The sequence below is a fragment of the Aethalodelphis obliquidens genome, unplaced genomic scaffold (genome assembly GCF_003676395.1).
Source record: "Aethalodelphis obliquidens isolate GAN/ISIS:26980383/991018 unplaced genomic scaffold, ASM367639v1 scaffold23, whole genome shotgun sequence".
NCBI classification, from domain to species: domain Eukaryota; kingdom Metazoa; phylum Chordata; class Mammalia; order Artiodactyla; family Delphinidae; genus Aethalodelphis; species Aethalodelphis obliquidens.
In genome coordinates, this window is record NW_020837967.1 from 25,039,808 (window position 1) to 25,067,217 (window position 27,410).

The 27,410-nt window shown below is 52.0% G+C and overlaps 1 protein-coding gene across 2 annotated transcripts in view; it reads right to left on the minus strand.

The window, feature by feature from the left end:
• Nucleotides 1-23,396, minus strand: part of JCAD (junctional cadherin 5 associated) — a 38,326-nt gene extending 14,930 nt beyond the window's left edge. The window contains exons 1-2 of one of the 2 annotated variants that reach the window (XM_027122010.1): nt 23,302-23,396; nt 9,048-9,389 (exon numbers count right to left, since the gene is read on the minus strand). In XM_027122010.1, the coding sequence (XP_026977811.1) occupies nt 9,048-9,331 (284 nt within the window). In that variant the 5' untranslated portion in view covers nt 9,332-9,389; nt 23,302-23,396. Of the gene's footprint in view, nt 1-9,047; nt 9,390-22,219; nt 22,532-23,301 lie in introns of those variants that run through there. The other variant, XM_027122011.1, reaches the window with a different exon arrangement.
• Nucleotides 23,397-27,410: the final 4,014 nt, after the last annotated feature.

Consider the following 27,410-nt stretch of genomic DNA (forward strand, 5'->3'; position numbering starts at 1 on the left):
CTATTTTAAAGAGTACACATGACAGAGAAAACTTTTATATGAAGCAATTATTTCACAAACATCTAGTTTGTACCTAGTCTGAGCCTGGCTCTCACAGGCACACGTGGCCCACGCGGTGACAGTTCTGGTGAATTTCTCCTTCAGACAAGTTATCAAGTTGGATATCTACTGGCTTCAGTGTATGACGTCCATTAACAGCTAAAATGTGTGCCACTTCACATGGCTTCAAAGCCAAGAACGTGTTTTCCGGTACCTTTGAGGAAATAAGCTGAGATCAAATTTTTCTTTTTAAAAAATGAGACTAATAATTTACATTTACAAAACGTTAACAATGGGACGTTTCACAAAAAACATGCTGAACGCGTTAATATGGGGTGGGAAAAAGATAAGGAAAGCCAAGTGGCGTGTGAGAGCCCAAATAAACGGTGTCAACAAGGTCAGTGAGACAAGCAGGGTCTTTGTACAGAATCCCTGGGAGAACAGGTCAGAGAGGAGACAGAAGCCACACCTGCGAGCAGCTCCCTGAGTATCAGAAAAGAGACACGATGATGACAGAACCACTGATCGGGGTGTTTGGAAAATCTTTGAAACATAAACATGTGAAAAACAACATGTCTATAGGAAAAGAGGCAGATCTGTTTGCTGAAGGTATAAAGGCTGATGATGAAAAAAGTGAGGAGACCTTTCTGTCTGTTCACATGACATTTTCAACCGCAACAGGAAATCCCACCATCCTTTCTAAAAGGAAAGCCTGCTTAGAAGGGCAGCAGGGGCCATGGTTTTTAACCATGGTTGCACCCACTGCAGGATTATCCCCTCCACGGTCCTCAGAGCTGCACCAACCTGTGATCGCCTGGGCTCAATGCAGCCTAGCTCTGTGCCTGATACCCCGCGGGCGGGGGGAGATGCCCTCCTCCCTTCCCCACAAGATCCTGAATCTGGTCCCCCAAGGGCAGCCCCCAAAGGCTCGTCTTCTCTGTGGAGGTCTGGAGGCCCCACCGAAGTGGTCCCCAGTCCAGTGACTTCTTCCCGTTGGCAGGGCCACCACCCTAGCAGATACTGGTGCCGCCCCATGACCTTGAAGCCCTGGTGCCCCTTCCTTCAGAAGCCACGCCCTCTTCCAGATGGGAGGGTCAGTCTTACCCAGGAGCACAGTCTGAGCATAAGGGTAGTACACATCCCTTAAAGGACCTCCCACCCCGTGAAGGAGCAGTGCTTTCCTTCTAGGTTGGCAGGGGCACTGGGGCATCTCTTTAGAGGGACTCAGCGCCAGCAGCCCAGTGCTGGGTGTCTGGCACGTTTCTGGGATGCGGTCAACTATCTAGTGCTACAGAATTTCCTCCCCAGTCCTCTCTGGGCCTGGAAGCCTGCAATTTCACTTTCCAGCGTGCCGTGGTATATTCAGTATACTACACTGTGTGACTAACCCTCTGACTCAGGGTAACAGATAAGCTAATTTTGGAAAGGGGAGCTTTAAGGTCAAGAAGAGATCACGACTAAGGTTTAGAGGTTAGCACAAATTAAGATCAGTCAGAAGAGACAAAGCTGCTCTGGGAACATAATGGACAGATCACTATTCAGCCAATGGCTCAAGGTGAACAAGAACTGCAAGTTGCACTGGCACAGAGGTAACTAAGAGACACACAACTGTCGGGTCAGACGGCGAATGTACTGTTATGCCTGCTTTCCACAATGTCGCGATGAGTGAGTGCAAATGATAAACACTACAGAATCAGCTGAAATAAAGGACCAGGGAGACTATTTCAGGAGGTTACTGTTTGGTTTGTTTTTTTTTTTAAATACACACACTTAACAATGGGTCTGGAAGAGGAAGCATGATAACTGACAGGACTGATGAATGATGCTAACTTCAGCATATACGGGAGGGGCGGGGCAGGAAGACAGTCCAAAGCACTCTAGGTATCCACACGGACAGGTAACTAAGCAGACCCACCCGGGAAACACATCTGCTGACGCAGGGGATGGAAGGCCCTCTGAGTCTGGTCCTCTACCCGGGGGTTTGAACGCCTGAGCCCGGGTCCAGGGTCCACAGAGATGAGCTCAGGATGGGCAGCGTCCCTGGGCAGGGCCGGCTATCAGACCGCGTTGCCAGCAGTGGACGCAACTTGCTCTCGTGGCGGCCGGCAGTTTTCTGCATCATCTTCGGGAGGACTTCAAGAGATTTTTGATTCTGCGAGGTCTGGTGAAGACCTTTTACCCAAGTGACCTAAGTCAGAGGCCCCGCCCAAGAGGCCCTGCTGCGGGGAGGGGCGTTTAGGGTCGTTGCTTGCTTTTTACAAACCAGCGCCTGGAGCTGCAGTTCTCGGGGAGACACGTGGGGCAGACGCCGTCCCCTCCCTCCCAGATGTGGGACCCTCCCCCCAATGGCTGGTTAGCCGCCCTGCACTTCCTCTGGGTGACCCGGCCCCTTCTGACAGATTTCCCAGCTTCAGGAAGAAAGGGCTGAAGTGGGGAGAAGTGGGATGAGAAGACAGGGCCTGTGGTCAGGTTGCCGGGAGCCTGCGGCGGACCCCCTCGGCAGCGATGGAGCTGCCGAGGCGCCCCTCGGTGGCGCCACCAGGGGGCGGGGTGGGGACGCTGCCCGGAGTGTGTGGGCGTCTCCTGGGGCGCTGGACGGCGGGGGTCCAGACGCCTGCAGCAGGGCTTCGTGGCCACACACCCTCGGCAACACGCCTCGCCTCCCCTGGCCTGACTCCTCCCCTGTCCAGTGGGTGGTCCGAACGCCTTCCTTTTCAAGCTTGTTGGGAGGATTAATGAGATAATACATTTCAACTGTTTGGCAGAGTGTCTAACATACGAACCCCCCGTTTTTAGCTATTAGTACCATCATGACCCCCATTAAAAGCAATTCTCAGCAGGGTGGATCCATTTGGAAAGTCTTCGCCTCACATGGTACACGGAGCGGGTGAGGGGCAGGCAGGGAAGAGACAAGTGAGTGTCTGCCCTCGAGTGGGGTTATTGTACACCCGTACTGTCCTCTCCTAAGCTGTAATCAATGGGCCTGCACTGACTGACATAACAAGACCCTGACCCTCCGGCCAGGCTCTAAGGGAGGGTCCGTAACAACGATGTCCAGCCAACCAATATTTAGTCTATTCAAACAAAGCAGGAAGAGCAAGCTGGGGCCCACCTTCTCTCTCATGAATCCACTAGGTAAGGCAGATTATTCCAGAATTTTCCCCGTGTTCTCGTAACAAGGACATATCCTTACGGATATATATGGGTGTTTCCTCACCTACTAACTAACCCAGTCCTCTAGCTAAAGAAGGAACTCGTCACCAGCAAGTCTCCTCTTGGTGATAATGTTGCTGCCAAGACAAACGGAGCTCTTGGCTGTGCTGCTGATGTCCTCCTCCTCCTCCCCACTGTTCTCCCTGAAGTCTCATGTGCAAAGGGTCCAACCTGATTCTTCTTGGGAAAACATGGTGATGGGAAAGCAACATGGGAGCGCGTGCAGGGAGAGAACCAGCGTCCGGGCTTCTGGGAGCTGACACTGCTGATGAACAAAAGCAAAGTGCCTCGGAAGAAGGGTTTACAACAAGACAACGGGAAATCGGAGGTCTGGAGCTTCACGTGCGCTGATGAGCACTCCAGCTCACACAGCCCATACTTTGCTCTGGGAAGTGGTCAAACCAACAAGGCCTAACACTTAGGAGACGAAGCAGCAGCTACAAGACAAATGATGTTTGTGGAAGTGTAATTCTGTACAGAGAAAGACACACATGGAAACAGATGTTAAACTCGAGGCGTTCCTTTTTTGGAGAACCAGTATAAGCAGGATATGATGGGAGAGAAGCTTAAAAAGCCTCTGCAAAGGAACTGTTTACCATACCCAGTAGCACCACCTAGAACGACGTCCACTGATCGGATGGAAGGCTCCCCAGACGAGGCCCCTCACCCCACATCAGAGATCCTCTCAGACTGCTGAGTCTCTAATTAGCTACGACTGCGCTGACGACAGGACATAATTACAAGCTATTCTCAGGATTTCTGGGGCTGAGCAGAAAAGAGCTTATTGTGGTACAACTTTCAGGTTCAGACCTCTGCTATGTTACGTTACTTTACAGCTTCCTCTGATTATAGCATTTCAAAGGAAACACAGTAAGGAAACAGGGAATGCCTGATAACAGTGTTTCACAAGTTTAATGGTAGCTGAGTATTATTCAGTGACGGCTACTTGCATTTAAGCATGCAGTTTCCTCCACATATAGATAACAGATAGCTTTTCTCCTTTGCGCGTTTCCTCTGTTTCCCCTTAATCTGTGTGTGTGTGTGTGTGTGTGTGTGTGTGTGTGTGGGCAAGCACACCCTGCAACAAGGCAGTACGTGCAGAAATAGTTAAACTTGGTACAAACTGATGAACTGAAAGTCTACTCGTTATAAGCTTTGAGCACAGATGTAAATACCAGCTTTCAGAAGCATCCTTTTCATGTTGCCATGGGGAGGACAGAGAGGCCACAGAGAAGATGCACACAGTTAGTATCTGCTGTTGGTTATACGGCCAAGATTAGGACACAACAAAAGCCTAGCATTAAATCATCTGACATCTAGAACGCTGTCTGCAGTTTTACAGACATCCTGGGTTTCCCTGCTATGTACATCCTGGGTTTCCCTGCTATGTACATCCTCGGTTCTCCTGCTATGGGAATACTGTAGTGACATTTGACGTGACCTGTGAGTTTTCTTCTGTACCACGTGGGTGACTCACACAGCCAGTTCCATCACCCCAGTCCGGTCCCTGAGACCATCTAGGAGTGTTTAGCACCCAGGTGAACACTCTGCGGAGTGAATGACTCAAGGGGGACGTGCCAGGGCTTTAGGCTTCCTAAATCAACGGTCTGGGAAGAGAAAAGAAAATATGAGTGGGGTGCACAGTCAGCCCCGCGCCCACCCTGGCCTGGAGAGCGGCCTCATCCGAAGCCTTCCACCCAGAGCGGGTGAGGCCCGGACACCCACCACTGTCCAGCCGCCCTGCCCTGGCCAGCCCCTCGCGTGCTGACCGCCGACCAGAACAGGGCCGCAGGCTCACCATGCCCAAAGCATCTCTGGCTGCCCCAAGCTACACATACTTTCTCTTGGAAATTTAAACTGAGACCCGAGGGCGGAAGTCGGCGGGGGCTCTGGAGCCAAACCTCTGCCTCCACGTGGGACTCGAGTCCCGGGGAGCCCAGGTTAGCGGGAAGGGGGAACTGCTGGTGACATCAGTGGAGGAGCTGCAGTGCAGGGAGACGCAGTGACAGGCGACACCTCGGGCGGAGAGGGTCCCGCAGGGACGAGCCACAGCCTGGAGAGACCCGGGCTAATGGCCCATCTTGGGCCCAGCTTGCTCGTCCCTCATCGGGTGAGGCCGCCAGTCTTCGTGTCCTGCGGGCCAAGCCCCCGTGGTATCCTCACACCTCCCCCTTCACGCAGGTGCCTCTGGTTCCCTGCACCCGGAGAAGCCACAAGGACGGAAGCTTTCCCGCCAGGGACCAGGCGGCCCCCGGGAGTTCTGCTGAGCCTGTGACTGTCCCCTCCCCACCCGTCCCCCAAGGTTGGTATAAACGAAGCCACCAAGGCCGCGACCTCAGAGCTGGGGTCGACAGTGCAGGTGACGGGGCCGCACAGCCAGCGTTTGTGCTTTACACGCTCGTCCAGTCTCCAGCCCTGAGAAGGTCAGTCCCGGCAACACGTGGGACGCAGCTTTGGAAAGCAGTGACTCTAATTATCGCGCTGGATAAACGGTCTCCCCACTTGAGCCGAAGGGCTTCTCAGCAGGTTCAGCCGGTCCTGCACCCCTCCTGCCACCCCAGGAGCTCGGTATCGCTCGATCTAACAACAGCGACAGCTCAGAGCACAGCCTCTCCGCCCACTTATGAAGCGTGGGTCCTGCATTCGGGAACCTAGGCAAGGCTCCAAATCTGTTCTGTGTTCCTCCCCGCCTTTTTTTTTTTTTTAACATTTTGCTGCATATAACCAGCTCATACACGAGAAACTCTAAGGTGATGTGAGTTATCAATCCTATCATTCTTCATTCTCACCCGGGAGCCCTGATGTTCCAGCCACGCCCAGATGACGGGCGACACTGCTCCCCACCTACGTGGCCCCGGCCTGTGTGCGCAGGGCGGCGTCATTACCCGGCTCTGACCAGGGAGCACAGATGCCGTCCCTACGCAGCTCCCCAGACAGGAAGGGGCTCAGCGGCGCGTGGGAGTTGCTACCCCCGCCCACGGGCAGGGAGTGCAGGGGAGGACGTGAGGATGGCCCAGCACAGGCGACGGGCCCCGCCAGGCACAGTGTGGCCAGGCCCGGTGCTGCTGTGGCCCGAGCCGGGCTTCCCTCCACGCCAGCACTGAGTGCGTGGCCCTTGCAGAGTCACTGACGTTCTCTGAGCTTCAAGCTCTTGGCTATAAAATAACAACATTGCTAACATGCCTACCTCTCCACCATTCCACCAGAATAAAACAAAGCAGTCTCCTTTCGGCCCCTGTGGCCTCTTCCAAACTGTTCTGAGCCCCCCGTCCCCAGGAGGTCCAGGGGTACTGAGGACCTGCCTGTGGTGAGGGCACTCTCTAGGGCAGACCTCACCCCACCGAGGAACTGCAGGATGAGGGGCCCCTGTGATGCTCCCCAGTCACCCTGATGGCTTGGAGTTGGACAGCGCATCCCGGGCCCCAGCGGCCCCCCAGACCCGGAGGCCAGCCCGGCAGGGTCACAGTGGGGACCAGGCCAGGTGCAGGAGCACGGCTGCCTCGCCCCGTGACTAAAGGCTGGGATCTAGCTGCGCACCACTGATGCGTCCCGACTCAGAGTTAAGCTTTAACTGTTAGCATCTATTTATTTCCTCTCAAGGTACGCTTCTCCCGAAAGGGAAACGTAATCCCCTTCAGCCTACCTTTCCGCCTGCCCCCTCTTTCCAGTTCTCTACTGGCCACTAAAGAAAGAAAACGTCTTTTCACTTCAAGCCAGGAAGCTGGGCAGCGGGTCTCTGAGGCACGGGGCGCTGGCATGCATCTTTGCAAACATGAATGCGTTTTCTCTTTCTACCCTACAAGGCAACCTTCAATCCAAAAGCACCTCGACACCTCCCAAGTTAACCGGGCAGCCTCAGGACTTGGGGGGAACGGCCAGATCTCTCAGAACTCTGTCGACAGGCAAAGACGTCCCAGCGCTGCTCTCAACCCAGCTGAGCCCTTCACTTGTGACAGAAAGAAAGGCGCCTACAGGTCTGAGGGAGGCTGGGATGGAGGGCCTTGAGGTTCCCAGGCCCCCGTGATCACACAGGGCTAGGGAATCCTGAGCAAGCTGTGAACGGGGCTGGGAGCCTCACTGCCCACGTGGAATCCTCCAGGGGATTCTGCTGCTTCCCGAGCGGGACCCAACTCTGATCTCTGATTCAGCCCTTTGGACTGGGATGGACCCCACTCGTGGCACGTGTGCAGGGATTCCAAGGCCATCGTCTTCACCTCGTTAGAAACTAAACCTTCTGCTTCTCAACAACTGTTACGAGGCTGGGTGGATGAACTGAATCCCTGGGCTTATACTGGACACACTGTGTGCCCAGCACGTAGCAAGCTCTGCAGGAAATGCAGGAGGGGGAGCAGGGCACAGCCTCGGTGCCCTGAAATCCAGGGCGGAAGGTGCAGGCGTGCTCAGCACAGAACCGGAAGCACAGGAGGCGGGGTGAAACCCAGAACGCGTTTGTGCAGCAGCAGCTAAGGCTGTCCTGGCTCTCGGACAACATACCCGCAATCACCCTCCTCCAAAACCCACGGTGGGCATGCTTTTCAGGGAACAGGGCTGCAAAGGCAGTCGTGGACATAAGGGCAGGTTTTGAAGGGCAAGGTTAAAAAAAAGCAGCTTCAAGCCCTTCTCCATCCTGGGCGCCCTCCTGAACCCGCCCCATCAGTGACAACCTCGCCCTCCACAGAGAGGCAGCTCTGACTTGGCAACACAAACCTGCTTCTACTCCACTGGGTGTGAAGAGGGGCCCGCCCCTTTGCTTGTACTCAGTGACCAAGGTGTTGAACGCTCCGACCTGTAAGAGCAAAATCCCTCCCTGAAGGCTGTCGACCAACAAGGAAGATCCTCCCTGTGAAAGGCGACCTGTAACCGTGGAAGCTAGTTCATTCCCTTTGGACTAGACTCACTGCCCTTTTCGTTTGCATGTCTGTTTGCTTCCCTTAAACAGAGGCCTCTGCTCCCACCTGTTTGGGTGGCCCATTTTGCCCAGCTGTACCCAGCCTCGCGCTCTTTGTAGGCACGGCCCCTCCTCCGGCCTGAGCCTGGTCCCCGGGCAGCATTAAAGGCAAACACAGCTTTAGGAAGTGATGGCAAAGGGTTCCCCTAGGTTGAAACTGCCGGGTGAGGGCTGCGGAGTCCTCTCCCGCGCAGGCTCTGGGGCAAAGCCGCCGAAATTCCCTCTAATTTACCTCCCCCCTCCTCCACCAACCCTCCCCGGTCCACCCTCTTTTTGGTTATTAAGAAAACACCCACAGACGCAGCTGTATTCAGACGCGATCTCCACACTAGGGCCCGTGTGTGCGCGTGTGCGTGTGCGCGTGTGCACGTGTGTGTGCGTTTGTGAAAAGATGGGTGGAGGCCAGTGGAATTACACGGATACGCGAGAAGAAAGGTTTGCTTCGGCACGGGTGGAGGAGGCGTATCCGTCTCCCAACTCTGCGAGGTACAAGGTGGTGAAACATGTTGATGAGAAAGCAGACGTGCTGGGAATGTGTGCCTGACACACACTGGCTTCTCCAGTGTTTTTAAGTGATTCCTGGCTGAGGAGATACGAAGAGCTTACACGGGAACAAAGAGGCGGCTGAGGATTAAGACGCCGCGCCAGCGGGCGCAACTCGGTTACCGGCCACTCTGCGCTAAACGCCTGCTGCACCAGCCCTGCGTCCCTGCGCACGCCGCCTTGTGCCGCTCTGCTCCCCCCCTCCCAGGCCCCCCAGCCCCACCGGAGGTGGCCAGGGACGGACTCACACACCCACTGCCAGACCCCCGGGGCACGGGGAACGCTGGCTTCAGCTGGAGCTTACCCAGCCTCGGAAATCCGCGCAGCGGCAGCAGCGCTCGGGGGCTCCCCGAGGCCCCGAGGCCCGCGGCCGCGGCTGTCGGGCTCGCTCAGGCGGCCGGTCCCCAGCGAGGCCTGGCCGCGTGGGGAGGCGGCAGGGCCATCGTCACACCCGTTCAGCAGGCCGGGGCCCGCCGGCGCCCGGGTCTTCACGGCCTGGCGCCCCTCGCCATCATCCTTGCGCGGCGCCGGCAGCTCTCTGGACAGCTTGTAGCCGTGGGAGATCAGGAGGTCTTCTACGCTGTACATAGCGCTCGGGCCGCGTCCAAGCCCCGCCGCCGGGGCCGTCGTGGTGGCAGGACCCACACTGCGGGACAAGGAAGGAGAGTATCTGTGAGCCGTCACCGACTCCCGTTGGGGCCCCGCGCCTCGCCCGCCCTCGACCCCGACCAGTCCGGACCCTGGGTGCAGTGCCAGCAGAGGAAGGGAAGGGGGGCTCCTGCAGCTCGTTCAAGCCTGGGCTTGGGTGAGTTGGCCCCTCGTGGACCAGAGAGGTGGCGTCTGTTCTTTGATTCCGCTGAGCCAGGGCGGGGCGCCGACAATGGGGACCGCGCCCTCGGATGGCCGCTCCTGGCAGGAGAGTCGGACTAGCGATTTAAGCCATGAAATGATTGACAGTGTCCCCAGCGCCCACAGCCCAGACACCGGAGGAGAACACACACCGGAGAGAAGACAAAACAAAGAGAGAGACTCGGAAGCTGCAATTACTACTCCATGCTGCTAAAAAGAGCCATTCCCAGCTTAATCTTACTGTACTTCCCTGCTTTCATCTTGGAGACACACCTTTTGCTCCAAGAGGGCAGAGCGAGATCTTTAATCAACCCGGGGCCAGGATGCACTTCAGCAGACGCAATCTGAGTGGGTAACTAGCCGCTGAAAATAGATCTTCAGTCCTTAATGAGAAACGCTGACCAAGCCTACACACCCAACGTGCTACACGATCCCAAGTTCCTTCCCACACGAAACCTGTAAGAATCAAATCCCTCTGCAACGTTATCTTGGGGAGATGGTTTGCACCTCTGAGCCCAGGGCGCCCACGTCCGAATCCTGCCAGGGCACCTTAGTTTAACAGTGGCAACTTCCCCAAACACACTGTCCTAAGACAACGGTAACGGCCAAGAAGAATGAAAATGGACAGAGCCCCACGAGAAAGCACACGCGTGCACAGACGTGGCACTGCCATGTTTACTTTGACACCAGAGAATCTTCTTTCCTGCGTCTTCCCATCGCTAATAGGGTGGAAGGCGGTTTGGTGAGACCTGCCGCTGCCTCTCCTTGGGCTGTGATGCTGGCCTGGGAGAGCAGCGCACAGCAGCGGGCCTGGAAGAGCCTGGCCAGCTCCAGCCCCGCTTGGCTGGTGGACGGAAATAGCTCGAGCACCGTGGCAGCCCCTGCAGACAATGGCCAGGAAATGCCTGCCGCCCGCCTGCAGGTGAAAGGGGGGCGCAGGGGGGCGCAGGGGGCGCACGTGCTTCCTGCTGACGGGACCTCTCACGGGGGCCCATCACAGGATCCCGCTGACTGTGCCCGTCCTCAGCTCATCACACTCTCGGCCCGGCAGCAGCAAAGTCTCCACTGTCAGCACAGAGAGGGTGGGGGGACCAGACTGTGGAAGTCTGTGATTCTCCGTCAGGTACCTACACGTCACGGAACATCCACAAGCTCCTGCCGTGGCTGTACTACTAGTGGAACCGTCTCCACGGCAACTCTGCCACTCCTGACCCTGCTGCTGTGCGTCTTCTAGGGCGCCTGTACAACATGGCCAGAGAAATGGAGGGACCAGAGAGGCGAGCGTTCCTTCCGATTCCACTGAGCCGGGCCCTGGGCTGGGGCTGCAGAGGAAAGGGATCCCATCACAAACCCAGGGCCGTGGCGACGTGGAGGCAAGGTCTGTTTTGTTCAGTGCTAGGCCCCTGGCATCTGGCACAGAGTATGCTCTCAATAAATCACTGTTGAATGAATGCACAGTGGGAGAAAGGGACATTTGAGCTAGGTTTTGAAGAATGATTAGGAGTTCACTCCATAAACTGCACATGCATGTGTATGAGATGGGGAACTGGCATTTAAAATAGACTTGGGGTACCGTCATACCAGGAGTAAAGAAATGACACGGCAACAGAATCCTGGTAGCCTAGACTAGGGTCCCCAGACTCACTGGCTCAAGGTCACACAGCCAGTCGGCACCACGGCTAAGGTTAGAGTTTAGGTCCGAGGACACTCAGTTTCTCTCTCCGTTACTACGTCAGGCTCTTGAAAAGCAAAGCCAAGTGCGCTGCACCCCAACTGGCCACCCAGTACGCAGAGGAGCAGGCCGGCGTCCACCACAGAATCCACTGTGAGAGCGGTAAGAAGCAATGACCCTCAAGGAAAAGGTCCGTGTGTCACTGTCCTTCCGGGATTAGGTGAACCGCTCCATCCTGGCTCTGTCTGTGTGTAAGTATAGTTAGCAAACCCTTAAGCGGCACGCCAGCTCAGGCCAGGCCGTGAATACCTTTCAAAAAAGACCCAAACTCAGACAAGCCGTACTTGACCTTAGAGGTTTGAGGTCAAAAGTGTATTGATCTGGGGGGACTCCTAACCTGCTCGGCCTCAGAGGCCAGCAGCCTGGGGGAGCAGGAGAATGAAACACAGCAGCTTCGGCACGCAGGCCGTGCGGCCCCATGGGAGGGGGTGACCCACAGGCCCTGCCGCCTGGGTGGGATGCCCAGCGCCCACCCAATCCCCAGAGGACCCCTCTCCCTCTGGCTGGCACTCACCACTTCTCCACCCCAACTCAGAGCCTGGTCTTCTCCCTCCTTTCCACCCCAGGCCAAACATCACCCCTCCCCTCAGACAGAGTTTCAATAGCCACACAGCGGTCCCAACCCCTCTCGGATGCAGTGTCCTTCCCGTAGCATCCTTACCTACTGCAGAAGGGCTGGCCTGTCCCTAACGCATCAATGCCCCTGGCCACCAGGAGGGGACGCCAAGGCGCTGAGGAGGAGATGCGCCCTTTCAAACTTTCTGCCCAGCCCTGAGACAGCGGCCTTCTAAACGGATGGCACCCGAGGCCACCCTTGCCCACCAGCCCAAAGGGCTGCTATTCAGACAAGCACACAGCAAAGCTGGACATAAACGCAAGTTATTATAACATGAGGGTTTACAACTTGGAGAGATGTGTGTGTACAGTGGACCCTTGGGTCGCTGACGCCCGGGTCGTCAGAAATCTGGGGGTGACTTTACAGTCAGGCCTCTGTACACAGGGTCCCTCTGTATCCTCGGTTCCCCATCCGCGGATTCAACCGAGCCTGGGCGTGCAGGCTCACGCCCTGTAAGGAGGCGCTTACTGAAAAGAATCTGTGTATCTGCGGCCCCGCGAAGGTCAAACCTGCGTCGTTCTAGGGCCTGGGCAGGAGACTTTTCATCCCCGTGGTGGTGCTGACACCCAGCCCCAGCCATGATCCCGGGGGCAAGTCATGAACCACACCAAACCTCAGTTTTCTGACCTGCAAAATGGCCACTCTCTTCTTGGCTCACCAGACCGTCCTGAGGGCCACACAAGTGCAGGGAAAAGTGTAACTCGTGCACAAATGTGGGAGTGCGTTCATCATGCAGCGATGTCTCCTTTGTCTCTGAAGGGTTACCTGCCCGATGAAAAGCTTTCACCTTCGTTATTCATTGTGACCACTAGACCCTTCCTGATTCCCTTCGTGTCACTTGGGATGTGACTCTTGATTTCCAAAGTCACTCCCGCTTTCCATCACCCAGACAGCTGTCTTCCAGGAAGGGACACTTCCATCGCCCTCCGAGTCACTGACAACAGCAAATGTTATTTTACAGAGTCCCAAACGTGGAAACACAATTTCTGAGGGCCTAGGATGCACTGGACACTGAAACTATAACAATGAACGAGACACGTTCTTTGCTCTCGAGAAGCAGCTCACTGGCTCGCTGTGGCGACAGCAGGAAAACAGGTCGTTGAAGCATGGCACACGCATGCACACCGACGGGAGCTTGCCCCTCCCCACAGTGTCACAGTGCTGCGGCGGAGACAAGGACAGGAGGAGAGACGGGACCCTCACCCAGGCTCTCAAGGGGTCAGGAAGGCCTCTGGAAGATCGCTTCTAAGCCAAACAAATCCCTCAAGGTAGAGCTGCACTGTGAGATCACCCTGTGAGTATGATTTTCCAGCCAGTCCATGTAAGAAATTTTTTTCTTTGCTACTTTGTCACCTTGTGTCAAATACTCATAGTGGAACATCTAACAAAGAGCAGACCAGTCAGCGCAGGTACCTAGATACACTCTCAGGGGAGGAATCCCGGGACACAAGGACAGAGACGAAGGAGCCCACTTTCAGTATCTTTTTCATTCTATGACTATCTGAATACCATTAATGCAGAGAAGACATTTAAGATAAGGACACACGTGTTAACAGGACAGTCCATCAGGGCCCGGCTGCCTCTGAAAGGGGGGAGTTCGTGGCTGGGAGAGTCTTCAGTGGCGGTCAAGGATTTGTCAACTCTGTTGTTTTTACAGCAAATCCACTGAAGGTGTGTGTACACACATTAGTCAAAACTTGAAAGGAAAAGTACTTACCCTCACATCCTGACGGGTGCTCTCATATTTTCTATTCCATTTTCACTTTTGAAACATGCTGGCCACTACCCAGTAAATTCAGTGCCACACGAATCGGTCACAACCTACAGTTTGGAAAGCACTAATGTAGAAATCAATCCTGCGCTGGTCAGGATGCTGGACTAGGTGACCCCTGAAATTTTGTCAAGTTCAATGACCCCATCAAGCTATGAGAACTTCCTTAGTCTAACAAGTTCCTTGCTCTGTTCTCAACAGCAAATACACCTCTTCTGTCCTATCAACAATTTCCTTTCAAGAAAAGTCACAGCAACTAAGTGAAGCTACTTTCCTATTCTTAAGAGCATAAGATGAAAAGAAATAAACCTCCTTAAGGGAAAGTACGTCTGCTGCTTCCTTCCTCTGCCTGTGATCTACCTGGGGCTCGAGACCTGAGGCCTTGGAACACAGCATCACTGGCTGACAGATAAGACCCGGTGTAGGAGGAGCTAAGAGGGCCACCAAGGAGCCCTCAGCATGAATTGGACCTGCAGTGCTGCCGCTTTCATTCTTTTTGGTTGGAGAGAGCCAGGAAGCAGCATTTTGTCTCTTTTGAGTTCACTATGGCTCTTTTCATCTTTTCCTACTATTCTCTGCCCCACAAATTGCTAGAGTTAAGTCCATCATTTCAAAGACAAAATTGAGAAACCAGTTGAAAAACTCTGCCGCCCCAATAAAAACCTGATGGCCTGGCAAAAGGGCCATGTGTCCTGGTGGGTCTCCTTCTCTGGGGGGCGTATGTTCAGCTGTTTCTTCCCATCTCAGGTGGAAGCTGTCTGCAGACTTCCACCTGATCAGAGCGAAAACGGAGCAGCTCAGAGAGCTTTCTCGGCAGAAGGGCCTCGCTTTCCATCCTGGCTTCTGCTTGGGGGATGGCCTTTACCAAGTGACTCAACTTCCAAGCCGCTTACTCCAAAGAAAAGCGTGTGGCTTCTAGTAGCTACTAGGATGTCAGGAGAGCAATTTCTACTGGACTTTGTGGCCTTGCTCAATGTTACCAAAGAGAAATCAGGGCCCAACCTGGCCACCCGGCTCAGAGAACCTCTCACCCGTTTATACAACTTGAGTTGAGCGACAGAAGCCATTGGATTAAAGCAAATTTTGCAGGACAGTATATACAAAGAAGGAAAACCGGATTCATAACAAGTCTCCTTTACAGAGGAAAACTTTTGTGCTGAGTGTGCAACAACACGCCAAAAAATAGTTACACTAAATGCAAACGATTGCTTTTTTCCCCCTCTGTTCTGTTATTAAAATGCATAATTATAAGCATCAAGACTCCAAAAATAATCGAAGAAACAGTGAAGGAAATAAAAAACAAGGAACAGTGAGCTGGGTGAGAAGACTGGGTTCAGTCCGCAGTTCTCTTGTTCACCTCGACAGGACTGGTTTAGATTAGACGAAATTCATGAGATGAGGCCCAAAGAGAAATGCTTACGGCACACAGGCTGTGATCCAGGTGGTTTAGAGGGGTAGGGGGGGAGGGAGAGGAATAACAATGCTGAACAGCTCAGTTTCCCGGGTTGGGTTTTATGATTGAGTCATGACATCACTAGGTTTATATTCTATTACTTTTCTTCCCCTTGAGGATGCTTGGGCTAGGTGGTAAGATGCTCAAATACCCTCCAGGAGATGCATGACGAATTCACCAAGAACATCTTCCAATCTGTGGTTAATTTATCCCCCTGCCACCGCTGCAATTAACTCTCTCTGTACAAAGCAGAAGGAAGAGCCTGTTCCATAAGCTCAGAATAGCAGCGCATGAAAGATAATAACATCATCCGTCCCCGAGCATCTGCAGTCTGCCAGCTACTCTGCTAGCTGCCTGGCGCACTTTGTTTTCTACTCCCAGTAAATGTCCTGCTGTGGATATGAACGTCTCCATTTTATAGACGAGAAAACCAAGGCTGAGAGTCCAAGGTGACACAGCCTGCAAGCACAGATCCAAGGGTCAGACCAAGGTCTGTCCAGCTTCACAGCCCGTGCACTATTGTAGGCTCTAAATTTCCTTCCTTAATAAGCAACAGAAGTTTCCCAATTTACCAAATAATGCATAAATATAAACAAGAAAGGAGAGAAGGCATGGTGGCATGAAGATGAAAACTATATTTAAAAGGAAAAAATTCTTTATTCTCTTGGACTGAGACGGCTCTTCGAGGCGATGCTTCCCTTGTACCCTGGGCACACACACCACACACACACGCACGTACATGCACACACACGAGGGCTCATGCCTTGCTGCTGGCAACGTCTTGATGGCCGTACTAGCACTGACTTCTAAACACTCAAATACTCAGTAACACGATTCATTCACAAATACACCACACGATGCTCTCCGACCTTCAGCAGACCTCTTCAATTATTCTGGGTTCCAGGCTCTTGGTTGGGGACCTGGGGTTCTCATAAAAGCTGCCGTGTGAAGCTGAAAAACGGACAAACTGCACGTATGAGAGATGGGAGGGGAGCTTGTAACTTTCAGAAAAAAACTAAATTCTAAGAGAAAAAAATTATCTGCATAGAAACAGACACCCTTGGGAGTTCCCTGGTGGCGCAGAGGTGAAGAATCCACCTGCCAGTGCAGGGGACACATGTTCGAGCCCTGTTCCGGGAAGATCCCACATGCCGCGGAGCAACTGAGCCCATGTGCCACAACTGCTGAGCCTGCGCTCTAGAGCCCACGAGCCACAACTACTGAGCCCGCGTGCCACAACTACTGGGCCTGAGCTCTAGAGCCTGTGAACCACAACCACTGAGGCCTCGTGCCACAACTGCTGAAGCCTGCGTGCCTAGAGCCCGTGCTCTGCAACAGGAGAAGCCACCGCAGTGAGAAGCCCGCACACTGCAACGAGGAGTAGCCCCCCCTCACCGCAACAACAGAAAGCCCGCACGCATCCCAGTGCAGCCAACACAGCCAAATATAAACAAATAAATAAATTTATAAAAAAAGTAAAAAAGAAACAGCCACCCTTATCTGCAACGATAACAGGATCTGGACTTAAATGAGCACACAGTGTGAAACCACAGAAGGGTTTGGGCAGATAAAGGAAAGGTGCTTTACACTGACTCTGGCAGGAAAGTGAAGGACTAACACGGTCAGAACAAGGACAGACGTGTGGACAAGTAGTCACAAGTCCCCTCTTTTGTAATGTGCAGGGGTGGTAGCAGAGAGGATAAGGGATGAAGGAAATTATTGAGAGTAACTTTCAAGGGAAGAAGTACAATGGATTTTGGTCTTGGTGACTAAGGTAATGGTCCTTTCATTAGGAGAAACACAGAAGTCGGAAATAACTCCCGGTTGGAGAAGATGACAGGTCATTCGATTTTAATTTAACCAACTTATTCCTGCAAAATTTCTTTGTGCCCAAATCATTCTCGAATGGCTTTTCATCAGAGTTTTTGTCCTTTCCAAAGAACCCGAACGAGACCACTTAAAGCCGTCTTACTCCGCGGTGGGCTTCTAAGTTCTGTAAGTAGCAGCTGTATCCTTTATATCCAGGCTGAAGGGACGGTGAGGTTAGGAAAGCACCGCTAACAACCCATCAGCATTGGAGCATGAACTTGAGCCGTCCACCCCCTCGCTGTAGGGACTAATTTCCATTCCTGCACGTTGCTCAGTACACATCTGCTGTGTGGAACGGGGCCTGAGACGATGCATAGGAGAAAAGGAGAGAACCCATGGGTTTCAGTCTTCTCCCTAAAAAGTAAATTAAGAAGACTGAACTAGAGGTTCTTCGGGGTCCTTCTAGCTCTAGAAATCGCCCCTCTCTCTAGCCTCTTCTCCCCTGTGATGAGCAGCGTGCATTTCTAAGTCAGCCAGCCCCGGTGAAGGGAATACAGCTTGTGGCTCTGACACAGAACAAAGCTAACTGGGTCACAGGAAGAGAGACCCTCTGACCTTGGCCTCGTACGTAGCACCCATACAGAGGCCAGCCCAGAGAGCAGAGCTAAGCGGCCACACGCTGAGAGGAGGGTGCAGGTAAGGCCAGGGAGTCTACCACCCAGCACCCTCGCTCCCAGAAGACCCCGAGCGCAGTGATGCCCACTGATTGCAACCTGCTTTGCCCTGGGTGTGTAGGCCCTGCGCTCGGAGAACACAAAGACACACAAGCCCCGCCCACACCCCCACCTGTGGACCTCCTAGGCTGGGAGGCGTGACTCAGGCATTCTCATCACTAGAGGCGGAGCCTTGCGAACGAATGGTACCTAAACAGGCTCCACTGCCTCTTCCCTTCCCATTTATAAAAATGTTCCATCTTTTCGTATTGACGGTCAGCAGGCTCCGCTAGACAGTGAAATGAAACAAAATATTAATAAACTCATGAAATCAACCAGCACTTTTCGGCCTTTTTAACAACTGCCTAGCACTGAAAACTAAGAGACAAATACCCAATTAAAAATATGAACCAAATGTTCACCCTCACCTGTGATCAAGGATATGCAAATTAAACCCAAATGCCACTATTCACTTCTCAAATTATTGAAGCTTCTAGAAAGCAATAGCTGTTGTTGGTGAGGACACGGTGAGTGAGCTTTAAGGGTTCTCCTATTTGTGTATGACTGTGTGCAGGGATCTGTAGGTAAATGCTATTTCCTTTCTTAAAAGTGATTAATGTTATAAAATCTTTAAAAATCTGAAACCCTATAGACTAATAATCTCACTTCTTGGGATCCACCCTAATGAAATCATCCAAGATACACACAAAGTTTTATATAAGGATACTTATCCAAGTTCTAATTATGACAATAAAAAAAAGCTAAACTAAATGTTCATTTAAGGGATGGTTAAAATTCTGGTGCGTCCACGTGGTAGACTACAATATGCACACAGGTGTATAAAATGATGTTTTCAGATATATAACGGCACAGGAGAAAATGCTCCTGGTCCCGTGCTAAACAGACAGTTTACAAAAGCCTAGATTCAGTGCATATAATACAATTTCATTTATATACGTACACACACACACACACACAGTGTGGGGAAGAGGAAACATACTAAAATAGCAACAGTGCTATTGGATTCTGAGTTTTTAAAACAATGTCCTTATTTATACTTTACTGTATTTTATGATGTTCTGTCATGAAATGGAGTAGATCGAACCGTATGAAGTTTTACGGGTAAAAAATGGTCAAATATTGGCACTTTCTTACACTTTATTATTATTTCATCATCAGGGGAAAAAAACCCTTAAAAACAAAAAGCTACATAGGTAGGATTAGGAAAATGTACCACTGAAAACGTACGGCATATTTGGAAGACTCAACGAGCATAAAAGTGACACAGAAGAAAAGAATAAATGAATAGTAAATTACGTAAGGCTCAGAGGGTCTAGTATATGGTATTTGCGTCTTATCTGCTACAGATACACTTAACCTGATTATAGTAGGCTCAAAATCACGTTCTGCTGATAGAATTGTATGTAAGATTACAAGCAGCATTCTAAAGGTCTCGATGAGACATTGTTACTCTTCTAGAAAACGTTCTCAGTTGCATTTGCTGACATTCCATCCTTAAGATGCAATTAGTCCCTCAAATTGTTGGCAGTTGACTGTAAATATTTCTTCAACTGACAATTTTTTGGTCAAATGTTATGATTAATATATAACAAAGTACTTTCTTTAAACAAGAGGTGAATAGCCAAGACACAAAACAAACCAGACTGAGGCATGTTGCTAACTGAGGCATGGATTTTTATTGCTTTCTACAGCTTTTTTTTTTGGTGTTTTTTTCGATGGTAGAGCCATGTATTCTATTATGAGCAAGAGGATTGCCATTTCCCTTTCCAGTCTTAATAATTAAATAAAGAGCTCAACAGTTTAAGTCCTGGGACAGTAAGTTCTCACACACTGTCGTCACCACACCACAGAGGGATGACCAGCTCTGCCAGGGCCCTCAAGTGGTGAAAACCTCTTTAGACATAAAAAGCGTATCGAACCTGGGAAGTAATAGTTTTTAGTAGGACAACCATCATGGAGTTAAGTTTCTTTAAGGTGACAAAAAAGAAACAAAAACAAAAAACAACGAGATGGAAAACTTGGGTCTGAGATCAAAAGGTTCCTGGAACACTAATCTTGCTGGGTTGGGTTGTATTAAGGCATTGATTCAAAAAGAGAAGAAAATAAAGTACCAAATATTACAGACTTTATTTTTTTCATAAATATTATCTCTTCTAACTTCTTTGTCTCTTCACCACAACTTGTATGAACACACATACATACACATTCACACACACACACACACACACACACACACATCTCCTCTTTCACCTCTAAATCCTGTCACACAATTATTGCTTTGGAGACCTCACCCATTTGTAAGAGACCCTAAGTACCTCATTAACATTTCCAAAAGATTAGCAGTCATTAAGAAAAGGATACGATTTTTTAAATCTTCTGGAATTGTTGGCTATTTGCAAAAACAACTGTAAAACTTATAATAGGTTAGAATTAAATTCCACTATCACCAGAGACATCAAACTCCACATACAAAGATTCCTGAAGTCGTCTATTAAACGTATAACACACTCGTTTTGTTTCGAATAAAAGAGCCAACATTTAACATTTAAAAATGTTAAAGTTTAAATTATTTCATATAATTCTTACATTATTTATTTTCTAATTGCGAAAGTCATATAATGTTATTCTAGAAATAAACACTGAAAAATTCAGCGTTTTAGTAAAAAGTTAAAGTCCCCCCATGCCCCACTGTGTCAAGAGATAAAACCATCTGGTTTCTGTTTCTCCAATTAGTCTTCCTATACACAGTTGCTTTCTCTCTCTCCCTTTTCTTTCCCTCCTTGAAATATGTATCTTGGTGTGTCTTTATAATAGTATCTAAATTCTTAGACTTACACACAGAAGAAACAAGCTGAATGAGAAAGCTCTAGAGAGAGAACCAAAAAGCAGCAAACTACAAAGATATTTAGTGGTCTGATAATAAAAGGCTCTGTCAGTTGGGCCAGGCAGTCCCCAACTGTCAATATATTACCTTTAGAAAGTTTCTGGAAAATATATTTAGTTAAAGAAAGTTAAGGTAATAAGCCAAACTAAACAAAACATCACAAATTCAGAACAAGATAATTGAGGTTTTAGCATCCGGACGGTTCCTGTATGTTTCAATAACATGTAACGTTTAAAGACTGTATCAAAGTACTGGAGACTGTTCTAGCCCCTCTGGGCTGCTGGCTTTAGCAAGTGAGCGCCCCTTTAGCGCGTGCTGCATTCCCTAAGTCAGCCCGCCCTCGAAACAAAGCACAATAGCAAGGTTTCAACGACTGAGATAACACTTCCCATGCAAAAGGTGAACAACAACATCTGCTGAAAAGCCAAATAAACTGCAGTAATGGGTTCAGCCACCGGCCTAGAGGACGTCAGAGACGTAGTCCTTGCTTCTCAAAATAAAAACCACAACAGAACAATTGTTTCACTCCAACGCTCTGCATTCTAAACTCTCTTTAGAGTAATTAGCGAGAAGACCCGCCAAGCTCTTTAACAGAGAAACGCTGGACTCTGAACAGCCCGGCCCGTGTTTGCGGTCCTCCCAAACTCGAGGGCTCCCCAGCAAGGACACTGAGAACCTGCTGGGGCTGCAGACTGCCGGGCTTTCTTTACTCATAGCATTTCTAAGATTTAGTTTTAAACTGCATTTTAAAGATTAGACTCCAAGGATCTTTTCAAAGTTTTTTTTTGTTTTTTTTAACTGAAAAATTGGTCCTTATTTATTCTCCTTGTGTACCTCCAGTCGTCAGTTACCTTTTATAGCTAAAATTTTACGGCCCAATGTCTCTGGAATCTGTGACTTACTCAGATGCGTTTCTGGATAACTCTGATTAGCCTGTCAAACCCTCCAGAGCATGTGGACACTCGGCATTTTAAGTTATGTTCCAAGGAGGTGGAAAGACAAAAATTCTTTTTTTTTTTTTCCTTTCTGGCACGGGATTCCTCCACCCACCCAATCCCCCTAAATCTCTTGGGCCTGCCAAAGGCCTGACCTTCCCATCTCTGCAACAGCGGGTGAAGTCTGGAGGAAGGCCCAGCAGATGAAGGCCTCTGTTCAACAAATATTTGCTCACCCCTCTAGCGGGAGGGAAACCGTTTGCTGCACGCCGCCTGCCCTGAGTAACACTTGGAGCCCTTCAGGAAGCTTGTTCAGCTCGTGGCCAAGAATTAGACACCTACCATCAAGGTAAATATAAAGTCCAAACCCAGAGCATTACGGAAAACCGAACGAATTTACCAAACTCCCCACTTTACACGAAAACCAACACGAGTTCCTCGAAATAGAATCTGCGTGGAATTTCCTAACAAACTTACACTCGCCTGCCCTGCTGGACGGTCTTAATCCATTCATCTTAAATTCTAAAACTACCTGACAGACGGCAACGCTTCCCTTTAGTTTTCCCCACTCAGACGACTGCGTCTGCGATTTTCACCCAAGCGTTTCTGGCCGCCTGAATCCCTGGCCCACTCCCGCTCCCAAGAATCCCCTCCCATCGTCCAACCCGCATCTCAGATCCCCGGGATACACACTTGCGAAACTGAAAAGACGAAAGGAAGACCTCCGAGTTGTGTGGTCCGCACGGCTCCGCTCTCTCCCCAACAGGCCAGGCGTCTAGAGCCGGGGCGGGAGACGCAGCACGGGGTGGCCAGGGCGGCAGGGGACGGGCGGAGGTAGGAACCCGCCTAAGCTAGCTCCCCGAAGCCTTCTGCCCCCGGAGAGCGCGTACGAGCGAGGGCTGGGGCGCGGCCAGGTTGCGCGGGCGTCAAGTTCCCGTTTCCATTTTTTCCTTCGGTAGTGAAATCACAGCTGCTTTTCCAAACCCCTAGGAGAATCCCAGGCGCTCGGCTGCTCTGGCCCGTTTCGGGGGCGAGAGCGGCGCCCTGAGCCGTAGATCGGGCGTGCAGGAAACCCCTGGCCCTCGGGGGCGAGCCGCTGGCGACCGCGGGTGCGGGGCGCGGAGGGTGCGCGCGAAGACCCGGGCCCGGCGGGCAGGCGCGCTGCAGACCGCACAGGGAGCTGGTCAGCCAGACGCACGGCGCTCTCGGGCGGGGCCCTGCCCTTCTCCCCCCCGGTTTCCCTTTCCCTCCTCCGCTTCACCGCCCGCAGCCGGGGGCCGAGTCGCCGCGGGCACTGGCGGCGATCTGCGCCCTAACACCGGCGGCCCTGACCCCCCGGCGGCGGGCGCGCGCGGCCGGGCGGAGATGGCGCGGCGCGGGGGGGCCGTGGGAACCGGGACCTCAGGGACCCCGCGCAGCGGCTGTCAGCTCAAAGGGTGGACACGCCCGCGAAGGCGCCGGACCCGGCAGCGACCCCCGCCCTCCGGGCCCCCCCGCGCCGAGGGGCGACACGCGCGCCGACGCCAGCCGCGGCCCTCGGCGCCGGCCGGGCAGCGCGCGCCCGGGGCTGGGCACCTGAGGGCGGGGACTCGCGCTCCCAGCAGAGCGGCGCCCCCCGCCCGAGGCCGCGCGGCGGGCTGGGGAGGGCGCCGACCCGAGCCGCGTCCGGGCTGGAGAAGTTGGGGGGCGAGCGCGGGAAGCTGGGGGCGAGGCGCCGTGGGAGCAGACCGGATGGGCGGTGGGAGTCAGGAGGGGCGAGGGATGCCGGGACTTACCGAGCGGCTCCCTCATGCTGCCCCGCGCCGCCGCCGCCGCCGCCGCCGCCGCCGCTCCGGCCCGCCGGGGACCAGTGCGACCCGCCCCGCTCGCTGCCGCCGCGGCCGAGCATGCCCGGAGCCGCCGGCCGCCCCGCCCACCCAGGCCGCCCCGCCCATCGCCCCCGCCCACCCCCTCGCTCCGCCCCCAGCCCCTCCCCGCCCGCCAGGCGGCCTACGGGCTCTGGTCTCCGGCCGGAGGGCGGCACCCGAGCGGCGGACGCAGAGCCGAGGGCTCAGGCCTCCTCCCGCCCCGCCGAAGGCACAGGTGAGCGGGCCACCCTTCCCTCTCTTTCCTGTCCCTTTGGTTTGGGCTGCTTCAACCCTGTGCGAATGTACACACACACACACACACACACACACAAATACGTATCCACTCACAGAGAAGCACACACACATACTCACACACACACAGATGCACACACACACACATACAGCCACACACAGGTTCACACAAACACACTCATGCACACACACTTTCACAAAAACAGGCACGCGGGAAAGGCGTGAAGAGCGGAAGACAGTTGACAACAGTTTAGTGCCTGGGATCGCCTTCTTTAAAAGCAGAGCCCTGGGAGCCTTCGCTGGAGGCTGCCAGGGCCCTGGCAGGTCAGCGGCTCCGTCCTGTCTCCCGTCTCTGACAGATGAGGAAACTGAAGCCTGGAGGAGGTGGAGCTCAGCGGGATGAGCATTTACCTGCTTCCAGCCCCCTCCACCTCTCTCGAAGCAGTGATCAGGCTGCTGCCAGTTCTGTGGTGGCAAAGGTCCTTGTACTTCGGAGGGCAGAGAAAAGACAAAGCGTTCGACTTTGCTGATGAGTCACAGAGAGGGAGAGGGTACTGGCTAAGTCAGTTTCACTAAGGCGAGGACGGGTGGGCGGAGCAGCCTGGGACCCCTGCAGAACGAATTGGTAGAAAAACGTTCAGCCCCGCTATGGATGTCGGGCTGTGCTCGTTGCCATCACACCAATAATATCTAAAGTCGTTTGTACTCTCACCGCGGGCAGCCCCAGGCTGAGCCCTTCAAATGCATGATTTTCTTTTAATCGTCACCACCGTCCTTTGAGATGGTGGGTCTCAGGGAGGCACCACAGTTAGCAAATCTCAGAATCTGGCCCAAGGCTCTTATTCTGAACCCTCCACAAGGAGTGTGCAGTCTACGAGAGAGAAAAAAAAAAAGCCAAACACGCCAGTGCTGGGAAAGAAAGAGAATGTGATCAAGGGCTGTGTCGTGCCTTATCCGTGGTGCATCCAGGGAAACCAGGGCCGGGAGATGGGAGCAGACTGCATGACCAGGAGCTCAAGGGGCAGACGGCTTGGGTCCTGATCCCAGGCGCTCTGCCACTTTCTAGATGCGTCCCTTCACTTCCGTGAGCCTCAATTTCTTGTCTGTTGAGATGGGGACGACGACAGTGCTCACCTCATAGGGAAGCCATGAGAGTTAAGTGAGATAATGCCTTTTTAGCACTCAGCATACTGCTGGCACATGGTAAGAACGCAGAAATGTTAGCTCCTACTGCTAACACCTGTCCTGATAGTGGTCTGTGGGAAGGCTTTGCGGGGAGCGCCCTGAAGGCCTGGTAGGTTGCACTTAGGCAAAGAGGAAGGCGATCATCTCCGGGCTGGGAAAATAAGATGAGAAAAAAGCAAAGAAAATAAAATGCAGAGGCTTTTCTGGGAAATCGCAGTTATATACAGCGGTGACATTACTTCTTGTCACAAAAGCATCTCTCAGGGATAGACGGCTTCAATGACACACCACTCCCGTTTGTCCTCAATTTGTCAACACAATGAAATAAATTTTTGGGGTGTGGAACATCTACCTGTGCCCAGCAGTACACATGTGCGCACACACGAAGCCAGATGTTCCCGCAAGGTCATTGATCAACCAGCGCATTGAGATCAGGACACGGTTCCCCATAGAACAACGTTATATTGTCGGGTTTCTGGGTCAGCCCCACGAAAACTTCCTAATGTAGCTGAAATGCTGTGTAGTTGCAGCAGAAGACAACACTGAAGCAGTGGGAGAAACAAACTCAACTAACCCACAAAAAGCTTCTTCAGAAAGAAACAGTGGGAGAAGAAAGGTAGGGCAAAGGCAGCTTTCATTAGAGGGAGGTACCGAGACTGCGATATTGGAGATGCTGGAGAAGATGACTTCATGATTTCCAAGATTCCTGTGGTTTCCTGACACTGCCTCTTTATCATGACAACCTCGTTCAGAGTGTTTGCCTTCCCTCTTTCTTCAGCACAGACACATCACTGGCCCTGCTCTAATCACGGCCATGACTAAGGCCATTTCAGAAGAACAAGCAGAATGAACAAATGAGGATGGGGCAGTGGGAAGCAAGGAAGAAGGTGGGAGACTTTTCTGCAGATTTGGGGATACCACTGTGAAGAGGGGAGAGGGCAAGATAGAAAAGGCACATGAGTATGAGGGGTGGGTGTCTGAATTATAAACGGAAGCAAACAGAGGTGAACGGGAGCATGGTGTTTCCCCAGATGAAGGTAAAAGCTGGGGAGGGAAACCCATCACGCCCATTTCCCACACTGGTCACCAGTACATAGACCAGGGGTGGTGGACAGATGTGCGAACCAGCTGTGTAGCCATATGCGTATATGTGGTCTTCTGCCTTTTATATATACACGCGTGTATACGTATGTTTGTTATTGTTTTTAGAAAAAAAAGGCAGGTCTCTGTAGCTCAGAAAGCACCTGCATAGGTTTTATTTTGACTGCAAAGAGAACCCCTTTCCTTCCCCCCATCACCTCCCACCCTCAGTTTGGTGTAACTTCACTCCCTCTCTCTCATCTACTTGATTTTGGGAGATTTAAACACAGGAAAAAAAAAATCTATCTACTGCTTATGCAATTGTGAGAAAACAAGAAATGTGGTTTAAAGCAACCCTGAGCGGGACCCGGTGCCAGGATCCAGCCCCGGATGGCCGCACGTCTCCGCCTCTCTCCGAGTCCTGGAGAAGGGACTTCACAGGCTCAGGAAGGAACTGGATTATTGAGTCATCAGGGCAGATGTGCGATGACCAGAGAGAGAATGCTTAACGGCCTTCTTAAGGAAAAAAATAATAAAAAGGACAAAGCCCTTGTTCCTTTGACTTGCTGCTTTTATAAGGACCTAGAAACCTGCCCCCTCCCCCACCGCCGTCCTTGCTCTAGGGCCTCGGTGATGACCCTACCACAAGGTTTCTTTTAACTTACTATTGTTTGATGTTTTTCTCAGTCTGTAAAAACACTACCAGTTCTCGTTTTCTAAAAAGATTAATGTTCTCGATAAGATCTTGAAGTCCCTCTTGTTGGCTTCTTCTAGAAAGTCAGACAATAATAGTTACACAAAAACCAGAAAGGGTTTTATAGCAACAGGTGCTACGAAAACTTGTTTTTAGACCTCGACATACTTTCTATTAATTCATAATGCTATGCTGCATTATTAGTTTTAACCAAGAACTGCATTATTAGTTTTTAACTAAGAACTAGAAATCTGTTTTCCCAAAGGTACTCCCTGGACCACTTACTTCCAGATCAACCAGGGGGTTTGCCAGAAAGCCAGATTCCTGGGCCTCATTGGACACAATCAGAATTTCCAGTTGCTACAGTTGAGAGCCTGGAACCTGTACTTTCAGTGAATGCCCAGATAATTCGCATACACTGCAAAGTTTGAGAAGCAGGGAGAGAGCACAAGAAACAGAGCTAGTGTGTCGAGGGCCTAACGGAATGATTGGCACGAAATAAACATTCACAGAACGGCAGCCGTCGTCATCATTACATGATGCTGGCAGAGGCCCTGGGGGAATAAAGTGCCTTAGGTGTCTGTTAACTGCAGGCTTAGAAGACTGGGCACCACCCCCAACAGAAATTTTACAACGCTGGGGATTAAGAAAAAGGATGACAAATGTATTTCAGTCCTATACCTTCACTCTAAGGAGATTGAATCTGCATGGTTATTGCATGAGAAAAATGAGTTTTCATTGTTTTCTCTTTGTCCACTTTCTCCTCCATCAGGCCACGCATTGCGGGAAAGCCTCTCGGCCTCCCTCCCGACCCTGCCACCTGCCC